Genomic DNA, 15,942 nt, shown 5'->3' with positions numbered 1-15,942 from the left:
CTTCTGTAGCTTTCCTCAGATCTACACCTATTGAGGAAATTTGTGGAGCTGCTACATGGTCCTCGGTTCATACCTTCACTTCTCACTATTGTCTGGATGCTTTCTCCAGACGGGATGGACAGTTTGGCCAAACAGTATTACAAAATTTATTCTCCTAAGTTGCCAACTCTCCCACCATCCTACTTTTGTTAGCTTGGAGGTCACCCACTTGTGAGAATACCTGCCTTCTTGTCCTGGGATAAAGCACAGTTACTTACCGTAACAGTTGTTATCCAGAGACAGCAGGCAGCTATTCTCACATCCCACCCACCTCCCCTGGGTTGGCTTCTCTGCTAGCTATCTAAACTTAGGAGACACGCCCTGTTCTGGGTGGGTAGGCACTCGCGCATGCGCGATGCGGGCGACTCGAAACTTCGAGTTTCTTCAAGCAAGACTGCTTGTGAGACATCCGCATCGGGGCTCTGTTGGATCACGTCACCCACTTGTGAGAATACTTACTTGTGAGAATAGCTGCCTGCTCTCCCTGGATAACAACTACGGTAAGTAACTGTGCTAACACGTCTTAAGACAACTGGTAACTGAATTCATTGGTTAAAACAAACTGCAGAAGTTTCTTTTGGATTTAAATGAACTACCGTTAAATAACATCATTTGTCTTGTTTGCATTTGATGTGGCAATAAGAGTCTTGTCTGCTGATCAGACTCCTACCACCTGCAATGTCCTTCCATTTATATGCCCAGTTCAAGCATCTTACTGGTACTGCAACAGATTCATCCATCATTGCTGGCATCAAGGAGCATTTCTATTATTTAATAGACACTTCCCTAGCAACAGCAGCAGATGAATCCAGAGACCAATGTGATAGCCCACATCTACCAGCAGGCGGAGATAGAGAAACTGATTAACAGGTGGTCCTATTGGCTGGCACTCCTCCTGTTTATCCAGTATTCTCTATCTCCCAGCAGGAAAAGGTCGCTATTCAACTAGCTCCTGAATTCTGGCTGTGACTGGAACTTTATTTTCTCCTGTTGAGGTTTCTCTTCAGTGAGACTGCCATTCTGTTTCTCCTGTTGAGGTTTCTCTTCAGTGAGCTGGCAATGCTATTTCTCCTGTTGAGATTTTCTCTTCAGTGAGACAGGGGTGTCTGGCTGAACGGTGCCGGCTTTAGGGGTTACACCTGGTCCCCCCCAGGTCCCTGCCTCACCCTCCCTCCAGTGATAGAGGGTTTGACTGGGTCTCAATTTTTTTCTTCTTTCCCTTCTCTGTAAAAAAAAAAAAAAAGAGAGAGACCACAGTTCCTCCATTCTGCTCGGTTACTGCTGATCAACCAGCTTTAACTGGCTTCAACCGGCCCTAACAACAAGTTTGTGAGTATGTCTGGTTTTTTACTGTCGGTTGAACTTCAGGTTCTGTTTGGGAGTCTTAGTAATGTCAACGTATGTTTAAGGCATGGATATTTTATTGAGGCTAAGTTTTATGACTAGAAATCAGTGGAGGGAGCCGGGACTTCCCGCCCTTTGCTTGCAAGCGCTTGTTTTCCTTGTTGGTTACAGCGCGGCAGTAGCGGTGCGATTTCATGCTCACACTTGTTCTCATTGTTGGGTTTCAGTGTAGCAATAGTAGTCCTGTTTATTCTGAGGCTCTCTTTCATCGGTGTTTGTCATGGCCATGTGCAACTGATTGTGCAGGTGCCGGTTTATAGCAGCACGTATGAGATGAGACATGTTTTTGGGTTTTTTTTCCGGCGCTGTGGGCCGTTCTTCTGGTTATTCCCTGAGTCTGATTTTCTTTCTATGCAAGCCGCGGCAGGGTAAATTTTGTGGGGCTTGAATCCGACTATGTTTCTAGGAGTGTTGATGCAGCGGCCACGTGTCAGTGAGAATCAGGCATGCGCTTGCGTCTCCGGCGATGGTGGGAGAGCTGCAGCGTTCCGGTAGTTTGATTCCAGCTGACTTTGGTCAGGGTATGCTTTGGCTTCTCTCCTTTCCGGTTCAGACAAGTTGTATGTGTTTCACCATCTTTGGGACAAGCTTGGGCAGATTTATATGTCTATGTCTGTGTTCCTGCTGTACTCCCTTGAAGGAAGCTGCATGTATAATCGGACTCTGGGGTTAGCACTCAAGGGGTTTACCAAAGAGACTCTGACCTGTGGTAGGTCACCCAGTCTCGGTTTGTCTGGGGCGACATACGGCAACTCACGGCACGGTGAGATCAGCAGTAAGATAGTGCTCTGTATTTCACACAGGTATCTCATTGTCTCTCTTGGGGTCCCTGCAGATTTAGCCTTTGTCTGTTGGTAACTGTCCTTATTTGGGCCTCTGTGCTGAGCTGCATGTGTCTAGTAGTGGCACAGGATATATATGCCTAAAGGTAGTACAAACAGTTTCCAAGTTCAGGCTGTCTCTATGGGCATAATGACACTGCGCATCTTCCTGCGGCCAGTACTCTCTTTCTCTATTTCTGAGGGGACCTGGACTTCAGATTTCCATGCTTATCACGCTGGTTTCTCCTGTCACCATTTTCTCATGGCACATGCTAGTCGGCCCCCCCCCCCCCCGACCAGACAGGAAGGGCTGTATAGCTCCTTTTAACCAGGAAGCCAGTTACCTATTCTATCAAACCCGCGGAGGATCATGCGCTATGTGGCAGTTAGCCTCATCCCTGAAGCTCTCATTAGCAATGTGAGCTTTGTCTGATACCTGTAAGGATGCTGTTGTTTACCATGGGGCGGTAGAGAATGACACGGTGGCGGTTACCCACGGCTAGCTGCGTTTAGCCGTGGGTAACCCGCCGGAACGGGGAATGAAAAATAACAGTCACTGCGGGGACGGGGACAAGGCCATTCACCACCCGTGGAGCGGTGAATGGTCTTGTCTCCGCAGTGAGGCATTTAGGATCGCGCGGTCCCCGCAGCCACCGCCCGCCCGTAGCGTTTAGCCAGCTCCCTCCCTCTACTTCACCTTAAATTCTGAGTTTGCCGGCTTCCATTTTCCTGAGCCGCACGTATTCAAAAAGCCGTGCACGCGCGGCTGCGCGAGTCCATCAAGCTTCTCCTCTGACGCAACTGGAAACAGAAAGTTGCAGGAGAGGAGAAGCTTGATGGACTTGCGCAACCGCGCGTGCGCGTCTTTTTAAACGCGTGCGGCTCGGGGAAAAAGGAAGCCGGCAAACTCAGAATGTAAGGTGAGTTGGAGGGAGGGAGCTGACTAAACGCTGCGATCGGGTAGGTGGGGGCTGCTAGACCATGAGATCGCGTTTGTTCCCGGCTCATACTAGGAAGGAAAAAATATTCTGGGCCAAGGGGATGAAGAGGGAAAGAAAGAAACCCACAGCAGGAAAGAAAGGGGAAGACAGGCAGGTGAGCCAGATGCTGGAAGCAGGGGGGAGGGGGGGGAGAAAGAGGGAAAGAAACTAGATGGGGTTGAAAAGAATAGACACACTGGTATGGAAGAGGAAGATAGGGGAAATCTGGACAGAGGAAGGTAACAGAAAGAGGGGAAATTATGTGTATGGGGCATGGGGACAGAGACATAAAGGGGACATGCCATGGGGATGGTATATGGATACAGGGGGGGGCAATGGCAGATACATAGGAGAGATATTAGAAATGGGGAAAATAGGAACACAGAAGCGAGATAGTTTGTGGGAATGGGACAGGGACAGAGCTCGCAGGCTCCAGCGGCTTGCACAAATTATATTGTAACATGCCACGAAAATAAGAGGGAGGGAGGGAGGTAGATAGATAGGCCACGTGAGAGGAGCTGAAGGGTGGTAGAAAGGAACAGATTGTAAAGGAGGGAGGGAAGGGTGGTGGTGGAAAGGAATAGAACAGACATTGAAAGAGGGTAGAGAGGAACAGACCCTGAAGGGAAATGTGGAAGACAGAGTGGGGAGAAGATGCTGGAAGGGAAGAAGACAGATGCCAGACTATGGGGGAGCGGAGGGAAGAAGATGGGTGCTAGACCAATTGGGGGAAGGTGAAGGGAGAGGCACAGTAACAGCAAATGGAAGACGCAGAGAGAAGACACACAGTGGATGGAAGGAATTGAATGAGAAGATGTGGAAAGCAGAAACCAGACAACAAAGGTAGAAAAAAAATTCTATTTACAGTGGTGCCTCGCATAACGGACGCCTCGCACAGCGAACGCTGCGCACAACGAACTTTATGTCTTGATTCGTACAACGAACTTCGTTTCACACAACGAAGTCGCCCGAGCTGCATCCTTCCGCGCAGGCACTGCGCTTAACTGCCCTCTCTCCGCCTGGCTCCCTCTTGCCCCCCCCGACTCCCCGACACGATCGGGGCAAGAGGGAGCCCAAGCCCTCTTGCCCCCCCGACTCCCCGACACGATCGGGGCAAGAGGGAGCCCAAGCCCTCTTGCCCCCCCGACTCCCCGACACGATCGGGGCAAGAGGGAGCCCAAGCCCTCTTGCCCCCCCGACTCCCCGACACGATCGGGGCAAGAGGGAGCTCAAGCCCTCTTGCCCCCCCGACTCCCCGACACGATTGGGGCAAGAGGGAGCCCAAGCCCTCTTGCCCCCCCCCCCCGACTCCCCGACACGATCGGGCCAGGAGGGAGCCCAAGTCCTCCTGGCCACGGCGACCCCCTAACCCCACCCTGCACTACATTACGGGCAGGAGGGACCCCAGGCCCTCCTGCCCTCGACGCATACCCCCCCTCCCCCCAACGACCGCCCCCCCCAAGAACCTCCGACCGCCCCCCAGCCGACCCGCGACCCCCCTGGCCGACCCCCACGACACCCCCAACCCCCTTCCCCGTACCTTTCTGTAGTTGGCCGGACAGACGGGAGCCAAACCCGCCTGTCCGGCAGGCAGCCAACGACGGAATGAGGCCGGATTGGCCCATCCGTCCCAAAGCTCCGCCTACTGGTGGGGCCTAAGGCGCCTGGGCCAATCAGAATAGGCCCGGGAGCCTTAGGTCCCTCCTGGGGGCGGGGCCTGAGGCACATGGGCCCAACCCGACCATGTGCCTCAGGCCCTGCCCCCAGGAGGGACCTAAGGCTCCCGGGCCTATTCTGATTGGCCCAGGCGCCTTAGGCCCCACCAGTAGGCGGAGCTTTGGGACGGATGGGCCAATCCGGCCTCATTCCGTCGTTGGCTGCCTGCCGGACAGGCGGGTTTGGCTCCCGTCTGTCCGGCCAACTACAGAAAGGTACGGGGAAGGGGGTTGGGGGTGTCGTGGGGGTCGGCCAGGGGGGTCGCGGGTCGGCTGGGGGGGCGGTCGGAGGTTCTTGGTGGGGGCGGTCGTTGGGGGGAGGGGGGGTTTGCGTCGAGGGCAGGAGGGCCTGGGATCCCTCCTGCCCGTAATGTAGTGCAGGGTGGGGTTAGGGGGTCGCCGTGGCCAGGAGGACTTGGGCTCCCTCCTGGCCCGATATTGTCGGGGAGTTGGGGAATCGGCGGGGCAAGAGGGCTTGGGCTCCCTCTTGCCCCGATCGTGTCGGGGAGTCGGGGGGGCAAGAGGGCTTGGGCTCCCTCTTGCCCCGATCGTGTCGGGGAGTCGGGGGGGCAAGAGGGCTTGGGCTCCCTCTTGCCCCGATGGTGTCGGGGAGTCGGGGGGGGGGGGGCAAGAGGGCTTGGGCTCCCTCTTGCCCCGATCGTGTCGGGGAGTCGGGGGGCAAGAGGGCTTGGGCTCCCTCTTGCCCCGATCGTGTTGGGGGTGCCAGGGACCACACGGAGTCACCCACCGTACCACCCGATTCGGGTAAGCGCAGGTATCGGTGGGTGGCTTATTTGCGGGGGGGTGCCTTATTTTACATTTTTTTCTAAAAAGGGGGGGCTGTCTTATTTGATGGCCCTGCCTTATCATCGGGGAAACACGGTAGAAAAAAAAAAAAATGAACAGTTAAGTCCCAGTTTTTGCCGCTGAGACTCTGCCCTCTCTCACTGTAAAATTAGACTCTACTTAGTCTGTCTTTAAATTTAAAAAATGTGTGTTGTTTTAAAAAACAATTATGTTTTTAGATGTATCTAAATAAAAATAATAACCAAAAATTTATCTTTTTTTATGTCATCTTAGCATATTTTATGCTGCAGAACGAATTATTTTTTTTTACATGTATTCTTATGGGAAAATGCGTTTCACATAACGAACGTTTCGCATAACAAACTTGCTCCTGGAACCAATTAAGTTCGTTGTGTGAGGCACCACTGTATTTATTTTTTGCTTTAGGATAAAGTAGTATATTAGTTGTGTTGATAAAAATTTATAAACAAAGCCCTGCCAGCTGAACATCTCTTTCTCTAGTTCAGCAGCAGGAACTTTGATTTATAAGAAAGGAATAAGCTAAATATTACAGTACTAAGGCTTATATGGATGCTGTGGGGACGGTGATGGGACGGTGAATGGGATGGCGATGGCGGTGACGGGGCGGTGAAGGGAATGGCGATGATGGAGCGGTGACAGAGCGGTGCAGAGGATGGTGGGCCGTGGCGGTGACGGGGACAGATTTTTTCCCCGTGTCATTCTCTACGGGGCGGTAGATGCAGCATCTTGATTGAGTCTAGTACGTATTCACTTTAAAGGACATACGTATTTTGCTCATGTTGCATGGGGTTAGTACTGTTTTCATGGTTCCAGTATATTCCTCTTTACATTGTGAAACTTGATTTTTATTAGGAGAATCTTCTTGCAGATCTTACAGTCTCATCCTGCCATTCCCTGACCTTCTGCACTTCATTCTGAGGGGATCTTGACTTCTTCCAATGACTCTTCAGGCTTTCTCATGAGGGAGAAGACGCTATAATGTCAGGTCAGGGGGCTGTGAAGATTTTTCAGGATGCTTGCATCTTTGCATCCTCCTCAGGTTTCCAGTTCGTTCTTGGAGTTTCTGTTTTGTGTTTCCCTTTTCAGTGTTACTGGTCCTCAGGACAGTTCTTGTAGTTCTTCGGGAACTAAGGGATGTTGTTCCACTTACTGCATGGTGCCCGAGACTGGGGCATTGGGCAGGCTGGATCCCATTCTGCTGAATTAGTTTCTCGGGGTTACGCATTTCTGCAGACAACCTGGGAGTATATTTACATTTTCTCTATGGACTCTGAATTGGCACTTGGTTTGCCTGCCTCTCTTGGAGCAGCGCTTTCGGTTTTGGCACATGCCATTTCGCCTACCCAAGGCTTCACGAACGTTTTAGGTGATGTGGGCGGTGGTACCGTTTTGGCGCTACCAGGCGATTGATTCATCTAATTTCTTCTTGACTGCCTGCTTGATTCGGACGACTTCCAGTCGGGGCATTTGACTAACACGAAAAGGGTGGTATCTTTCCTCAGTTCTTTACACATGCATCTTCGAATTTGCACAGCGCTCTTTTCTCCTGTACTATTTATAGGTATATCGGGGTGATGTTTTCATTCATATAGGAGAGACATGTGTTTCTTTTCGGAAACTTGGGCGTGGGGTCTCGGTCTCAGATTGGTATTCTTCTTCGCTTACCATGACCAAGAGTATGGGATTCTTTACAGTTTCTGGGATCCATATTGCTGACTCCACTGGGAACTTCGGCTTGCTTTCCCCTTCTTACGCTACAGCAGTCGCTTTTGTTCCGGTGGTTCCTGGTATCTCAGGGCTCCAATTATTTGGTATGCTCCTCCTGCATCAGTCTGTATGATTTGGTGGCTCAGCGCGATTTTTCTTTTTAATGCATGCCTCGGTCTTTGCTGGACTAGCTCATGACTACCAACCATCTCGCGCTGTCGGGTTGGGGGGCTCGGTGGCTTCCATCCTCAGCTCCAGGAGTCTGATCTTCAGAGGCGACTCAGTACTTGTTCATTCTTCTACTCTTGAGCAGGGTCAGGCTACCTTTCTGGAGCTTCAGATCATTCTTCCGGATTGCTGCTGAGGGTCCTTTTGGTCAGTATTAGGATGGGGGTATTTCTCTACAGCTTAGGCAGTAGGTGTTTTACTCAGTTGGCAGATGAAATTGTTCTGCTTCAATGGGTGGACTCTCATCTTCGTCTTCTGTTGGCAGATCCTTTTATGGATCAGGATAAGAGTTTGGATAGACTTTCTCTCCGCGGAATCTGAGCATGGCCCATTTATTGTATGTTACAGTGTACAGCGCTGTGTACGCTCTGGAAAGTGTGCATGTTAGTAATAGTGTAATCTTCTGCATCCTGGATATTGAGATTTGTGGCTCAGGCTGCATCCTGGATATTGAGATTTGTGGCTCAGGCGTTCTAGCCCTTTTTATGGACGTGAGATATCCTTGATCTAGACCTCATGGCCTCGTCTCTCAATTCTAAGCTTCCTACCTTCTTCGGCGGGCCCAGGGAGTGGGAGTTAGAGGGGGTATCTGCATGGCTCCTTTTTCACCTCTACCTTCTCTTTTTCAGTGTTTTCCGCTGGCTGATGATGGCTTGGATTTGCCATCTCGAGCTCGCTTTCCAGGTACAGTATTTGTAGAATCTCTGGATTGGCGGCGCTATCCTTACTATGCGGATTTGATGAGTCTTTCGACAGCCGGACTAAGAACTTTCCTGGTATCTCCAGCTTTGCTCGCCTAGGGTCCAATCAACATGGATATTTGTACTAATTTAGTATTACGACCTAGTTTTTTGAAAAATGTTGGCTGACGTGTAAGGGTTATGCGAAGTAGGTTGTTTCTTCTCTTATCAAGGTGCTACGGACGTCTTCTCCTGTGGGTTCTGCTTCCTTTTGGAGGTTTTTCCTTTCTTGGGTGCTTCTTAACGTTTGAACTAGAGAATGACACGGTGACAAAATTCATCACCGTCCCCGTCCCCGCGGATAACCGGGAGAAACCATCTTCATGTCATTCTTTAAGGAGGGAAGGAGAATCAGAGTATGAATGGCCACCACCACTGACCCGCAAGCTTTGCTTTGAAGAATGCTGGTGTAGAAGGACCGAGGTTGAAATAGACACTAGAAAATGACATGGGATTATTTCCCGCGGTTATCTGCGGGGACGGGAACGGTGATGAATTTTGTCACCGTGTCATTCTCTAGTTTGAACCACTCCAGAGTTCCTTTTTGGTATAAGTGTATTGCCAAGGGCTTAGCGTTCAATTCTCTTCAGCTTCTAGTGCCATTCTTGGCTTGTTACAAGGGCTAGGTATATTGCTCTTCGCTTACTTCTCAGCTTCATGTAGTTCAGTTCCTAAACAGAGTGCGGTATATTCATGCGCCTCTTAGAAAGTCCGGTTTGGAGTACAATCTTCGCGTACTTCTTCTCAGTTTACCGAAGGCTTCATTTCATCCTTGTCTTTTGGGACTCTAAAGGGCTGTGCCATTGAACATGGGGTTTCTTGTGGCCATGGCTTCAGCTCTGCAGTTTTCTATGTTGCAGGCCTTGTTCAACGGGGATTCCTATTTCTGATTTCCGAAATATGGGGTATCAGTTCGGATGGTAGCACTATTTATTTCTAGGGGGGTGTCATCCTTTATTTTATTTCATGCTCGCTTTTCCTTCCTTCTTCCTGGGAGGAGAAATTGGGAGCAGTGCGTTTATTCACTGCATTTTTTGATACATTCGTAACGTTCTCCGCAAGCTCGGTTTCTAACGACTTTTAGTTGTTTATATCTCCTTTTTGTATTCTTCAAGGGATGCCTCAAACGTATAGCGGCGTCTGAAGCCTCCATCGCTCGATGGATCCAGGAGGACATTCTTTATGCTTGCTTGCTGGCAGGGAAGCGGTTGGCGAAAGAACTTCATGACCATTCCGCCGGAGCGATGGCTACTTCTTGGGCTCGGCCTAGAGGTTTTTTTTCCTTGGAGGAGATTTGTCTCGTGGCTAATTGGTCTTCCGAGAGTGCTTTCTCTCCGCATTTCTGCTTGGATGTGGGGGCGCATGCGGTAGGGGCGTTTTGTGCTTCGGTTGTTGCGGAGGTGGCGTTTGCTTCCCACCCAGATTGAGGATTGCTTTGCTACATCCCATTGGTCTCTGGATTCATCTGCTGCTATAGCTAAGAAGAAAAAATTAAAAAAATTAAATTGAATCAGGTTGGGCAGACTGGATGGACTATTCGGGTCTTTATCTGCCGTCATCTACTATGTATGTTACTATGTATGTTGCTAGGGAAGGAAAAATTATGTTCTTAACCTGTTAATTTTCTTTCCCTTAGACGCAGCAGATGAATCCAGAGCCCCACCCTTTCTGGATATTGTCTCTCGGTTTTTTCTTTTGCAACTTTCGCAGTTTGTTATTATGGCAGGTTGTTTTCTGTATTATTGCATTTTGAGATTTGTTATGGGAAATAAGTTTTTTACATGCTATGCCTATTGATGGTTACGGATGCTTGGGCAAGGAGCTATACTGGATAAACAGGAGGAGTGCCAGTCAATAGGACCACCTGTTAATCAGTTTCTCTATCTCCGCCTGCTGGTAGATGTGGGCTATCCCATTGGTCTCTGGATTCATCTGCTGCGTCTAAGGGAAAGAAAATTAACAGGTAAGAACATAATTTTTCCTTATTTTTCTTTTCATCTACTACACCCATGTCTGAAAGACAATCCAATTATCTTTCCAGATGATGTGAAAACACAAGCAACAGAATCTTTGGAAAGATTATGCTAAAGCCAGATCATAATGGAAGGCTATTTGTGATTTACAAATAACAGTTGTACAGAATGTTGTCTCTTTTTATATTTTAATAAAATTTTTAAATATAAAATCATATGTTTGAGGCTTGTGCAGATGACAGTTTGGGTTTGGACAGGGGCAGAGCTCGTGAGGATGGGGACAAACTTTGTTGTTGTCTTGTCATTCTCTACGAATCATTTATATAGCACTAGTAGAGGTACATAGTGTTGTGTTGTACACACACACACACACACACACACACAAAAAAAAACAGTTCCTGCTTTGATAGAATTTATAATCTATGTAAAAAAGACAAATAGGACTAATAAGGGATTAGGAAGTTATTTATTGTGGGAATGATTAAAACAAACATGGATACAGAACAGCCTCAATGATTAACATGTGGTAATGGTGGAACCCCCCCCCCCCTGGCATTAAATGGGGCATTCTGCACACGGTCCCCTTCAATTAAAGCAAAGGTGTTTTTTTTTTTTTTTTTTGAAGTGCAGGTAACTCCATGCAGTTGTACCTATTCAGGTGGGGTTAACTGCATTGTGATCCCTGTCCATTCTCCATCCTTTTAACTGTATGCTTGCTCTTAAGACAGAAATTACACAACTCTTGGCATGATGTCTAATAAAGCTTAGTAAGTAGGGCCCCAAATGCTTTACCTAATTCAATGGAATAATTTTTTGATTGGATAGTGTACCAGCTGCTGTAATAATCTAATGATGCATACTTGTATAAAATCCTTTTGAGTAGTTTTAGTATGCTATAACTAAAACTAATGCTGACTGAAAACTAGAATTCCTTATCTTTTCTACAGCAGATTAATTCAGAGACTTGTGGGTTGTTACTATCTACCAGCAGGTGGAGATAGAGCGCACTGACCAAATTGTTTTATCTCCACCTGCTGGTAGATAGTCACAAGTCTCTGGATTCATCTGCTGTGTTTAAAGAAAATTATCAGGTAAGACATAATTTCTCCTTTGCTGAAGTGGAACTTGGAACTTCCATATTTCCACAATAAGCATTATAGGCCTCAGTGGAGAAGAGGGACCAAAAAATACTTGGTGGCTTTTATGATGATGTACACCATTATCAGCAAATAGTTCAATTTTTCATTTATGTTTCATGGCTGTGATGGGAAACTTTTTTAAAATGAGCAATAGTCACACATTGAGTTAGGAAAATTGGGACTAGATTTCTGATGGGTAAAATGTAATGATGTGTGAAGCTTTAACTGCTGGCTTAATTTATTTGCATTTTGTTGGAAAATGCTGATTATAATGAAGTAGTATTGTATGTTGTTGTGCAATATAGATTTTGTATTTAGCAATTTTGTAATGTTTTTTTTCTTTCTTGGATTGTTGTCTTTTTCTTACAGAACTTGACTCTACTGGATTTTTACATTTTTGTTCTTTCTTACGTGAGCCTCAGTTGCCTTTAAAAAAAAAATTCTCTTTGCTTTGTGATACTGTGACAATGTCTCGCAGCCCTGAGGTAAAAGAAGATCCTGTAGAATGCCCTCTTTGCATGGAGCCCTTGGAAATCGATGATATCAACTTCTTCCCCTGTACCTGTGGCTACCAGATCTGTCGCTTCTGTTGGCATCGTATCCGTACAGATGAAAATGGACTCTGTCCCGCTTGCCGAAAGGTAAATATTAATTCTGCCTCAAATAGATATTAGCAATGATGCACTTTGGGGACTGTGTTCATTTCAGGAAATGTTACAAAACAAAAGAGAAGCAAAAAAGCAATAAATTCAGAAAATTATTTTGTAAAAAAAAAAAAAAAAAGTATTTAAGAATTCAGAGTTTTATTAAGAGCTTTCATTGGTACAATAAAGGAATATCAAATCAGAAAATTGCAAGAAAACAAAACAATTGTTACATCACATTACTATTAACCAGCTCACATCGAGGAGAGTAGCTGAAAGTGTGGAGTTGCTAATTAACAAATTCATACTGAAACTAAACAAAGAAAAGAATTATCCTCCAGACCTAGAGCCAGATTCTCAAAACTTTAATGCGGTCGCTAAACTGGTTGCAAATGGTTTAGCCTGCATGCATTTTAGCAGCGGATTATCAAAACGGCTTATCACTGTCTTCAGCGAGCTTTCTAGCAGTCTCCGACACTGCCATGCAAATGGGCTCTTGAATATTGAAATGAGCACTCCGGTGGATTCTTAAAAATCTCAAAGAGCGGCGTCTACTTTTGGTGACAAAAATCAGTGACTGGTCCAGGGTGCCAGTACAGTGACAGCACTATTAAAAGTGCATATTGTTGCGTGTGTTTTGACTGTGGCTAATGAAAAAAAAAAAAATTACAGGAAGAATCATAAATTGTCTATTTCTTTTTTTAGTGGTGGTAGTAAAAGCATGCTTCCTTAGCAACAGCAGCAGATGAATCCAGAGACCAATGGGATAGCACACATCTACCCGCAGGTGGAGATAGAGAAACTGATTAACAGGTGGTCCTATTGGCTCGCACGCCTCCTGCATCTTCAGTATGCTCTATCTCCCAGCAGGTGATGGTCACTATTCAACTAGCTCCTGAATTCTGGCTGTGACTGGAAACTTATTTCTCCTTTTGAGGTTTCTCTTCAACTTGGGTGACTTGGGTGTCCGGCTGAACGGTGCCGGTTTTAGGGTTATACCTTGGCCTCCCCAGGTCCCTGCCTCACCCTCCCTCCATTGATAGAGGAGACCCAGATACTACATTCTGACCTGTTTTTCCTGACCAACCGACGTTTACCGGCTTCACTTGGCACTATCTGACAGCTTGTGCTTATTTTGTCTGTTCCTGTATTCAAGGCGGGTTCTGAGTCGCGTGAGTACCACAGCTGTTGTTTTGTGTTTTGTACGCTGAGGTTTCAGTTGGGCAGAACTGACATTTGGTATTTCAAGTGTGCATGTCTGTTTTTGGAGGCCTCCGGTTTTGTATTTTACAAGCCGTTGAATGGCAGACATTTTTCCCCGCGCGCTGACAGTGTGTGCTTCATCTTTTCTGCTATCAGCAGAATTGTTGTGTTTCCCGAAGCTGTAATTTTCAGCGGGACTGAGCTCTTTTGCTGTCAGCAGAGCTGCAGCGTTTCCTGAGGCTGTACATTTCAGCAGAATCGAGCTCCTTCGCTGTTGGCAGAGCCGCAGCGTTTCCTGCGGCTGTATTTTTCAGCGGGCCAAACTCCTTCGCTGTTGGCAGTACTGCAGCGTTTCACGTGGCAGTTATTTTTGGTGGGCCGAACTCCTTCGCTGTCGGCTGAACCGCAGTGTTTACCTAGGCAGTGATTTTCTATGGGACCACCTCGAGGTGCCTGGGTTGTCGGACATAGATGAGTTGGCTGTTCTTTTTTTTTCTGCAATTAAAAAAAAATACCAAACAACCCAAAAACATAACAATGACACAGTTTTTGGTCTCAGGGAGTGTTTCTTTGCACTTTGCCTGGGGTTTCTGATGCGTGCTTGTGTTATGCGCCCAGCTTGTTCGGTATGGCAGAGTGTGGCTTGGAGAATTTCATTTGGTGTTTGCCTGCCCAGTTCGGATGCCTTGTACACCGGTTTGGCTCACGTCGCATCGCCAAGGGAATGTCAATTCTTTCCCTGAACCTACACCTTTGAAGGCCAACACAAATCGATTGAGATCGTATCGAGTCCCCTTTTGGCATTTACTCCCGGGTCAGATCTCTATGCTTTCTCTCTTTTTGCCACAGATTGGTTTCGAGAGGGGCGTAGGATATCTGGAAGTTGGTTTTTTATCTGAATGGGGCGGTAAATGCAGTATCTTGATCACGTCTCATATGTCTTCACTTAAAAGGCAGTACGTTTGTTCACTAACATTGCATGGAGTTAGTAATGTTTTCAGAGTTCTGATCTACTCCTTTTGACATCGCGAACCTGGATTTTTCGTATGAGAGTTTCTTTCTTCTTCCAGATCTTACGGTTCTCGTCCAGCCATTCCCCGACCTTCTGCTCTTCATTCTGAAGGGGTCCTGGCTTCCTCTAACTCCACTTGAGGATTTCTCATGAGTGGGGAAATGCTATGATCTCAGGTCAGGGGGCCTTGACAATTTTTCAGGATGCTTGCAGCTTTTCAGGGTGCTTTGCATACTCCTCTGCTTTCCGATTCTTTCTTGGAGTCCCATGTATTGAGCTTCCTTACGTTGTTTTTAGTTCTTCCAGAGCTAAGGGAAGTTATTCCATTTACTTCATAGTGCCTAGGACGGGGGGATTGGTCAGTCTGGGACTGCATCTCATTCTGCTGAATTAGTTTCTCTGAGTTAATCTTTCCGAGGAAACACTGTGAGAATGTTTTCCTTTTCACTATGGTCACTGAATCAGCACTAGCTTCGCTTGCCTCTTTTTGAGCAGCTCTATCGGTTTTGGTGGATGCCATTTCACCTAGCCAGGGCTTCACGAACGTTATAGAAAATGAGGGCAGTAGTGGCGTTTTGGCGCATACAGGAAATTCAGCTACTTTCTTAGCTAACTGCTTGATTTGGACGTCTTCCAGCCAGGTCCATTTGACGGACTCACACAGGTGATTTCATTTCTCCTGTTCTTTGGAAGTGAATCTTCAATTTACATCGAGCTCTTTTCTCATGCACTAATTATTGGAATATCGGGGAGATGATGTTGTTCATGTAGGGGAGAAATGTGTTTCTTACCGGAGCCTAGGGCGATGGGTTGTTGTATCAGGTTTGTCGCCTTCTTGGGTCACCAAGAGCATGAGCATGGGTTTCTGTATAGGTTCTAGGTTCCAGGGTGCTGACTCCACTGGGAACTTAGGCTCGCTTTTGCATTAGCATGATACAGCAGTCGCTTTTGTTCCGGGGGTTCCTGGTATCTCCAGGCTCCAATTGTATTATTTGGTAGCTCCTCTGGCATCACTCGGTATCCTTTGGTGGCTCAGCAAAATTCATCTTTTCAGGGGCAGGCCTCGGTCTTTGCTGACTTGGCTCAGAGTCACCAAGCTGTAGGTTGGGGGTTCAGTGCCTTCAATTCTCTGTGCAAGGAGTCGGGTCTTCAGGGGTGACTCAGTACTCGTTACTAATTCTAGACTGAAGCATGATCAGGCTACCATTTCAGGAGTTTCAGACCATTCTTCCGGAATGACGATAAGGGTCTTTTAGGGCAGTGTTATGACAGTGGTGTTTCTCTACAGCCAGGAAGTATGTGATGTACTCAGTTGGCGAGTAAAGTATTGGTTCTACTTCAATGGGTGGAATCTCATCTTCCTATTCTGTCAGTGCATCATTTTACAGGACAGGAGAAGGGTTTAGATAGACTTTCTTGCCACAAAATCTGAGCAGGGACCGTCTATTGCATGTTAAAATGTACAGCGCTGTGTATGCCTTTCAGCACTTTAGAAATAATCTATAGTAG

General features: G+C 47.2%; 1 protein-coding gene across 5 annotated transcripts in view; it reads left to right on the top strand.

The window, feature by feature from the left end:
- CNOT4 (CCR4-NOT transcription complex subunit 4) overlaps window positions 1-15,942 on the top strand; it is a 974,933-nt gene that overhangs the window by 68,304 nt on the left and 890,687 nt on the right. For all 5 annotated transcript variants that reach the window (XM_033957877.1, XM_033957875.1, XM_033957878.1 and 2 more), the window contains exon 2: window positions 11,944-12,215. In XM_033957877.1, the coding sequence (XP_033813768.1) occupies window positions 12,042-12,215 (174 nt within the window). In that variant the 5' untranslated portion in view covers window positions 11,944-12,041. The remainder of the gene's footprint in view (window positions 1-11,943; window positions 12,216-15,942) is intronic.

The sequence above is a fragment of the Geotrypetes seraphini genome, chromosome 9 (assembly GCF_902459505.1).
Source record: "Geotrypetes seraphini chromosome 9, aGeoSer1.1, whole genome shotgun sequence".
Taxonomy (NCBI): domain Eukaryota; kingdom Metazoa; phylum Chordata; class Amphibia; order Gymnophiona; family Dermophiidae; genus Geotrypetes; species Geotrypetes seraphini.
The sequence above is the reverse complement of the archived record's forward strand: the minus strand, read 5'-3'. Positions and strand labels throughout refer to the sequence as shown.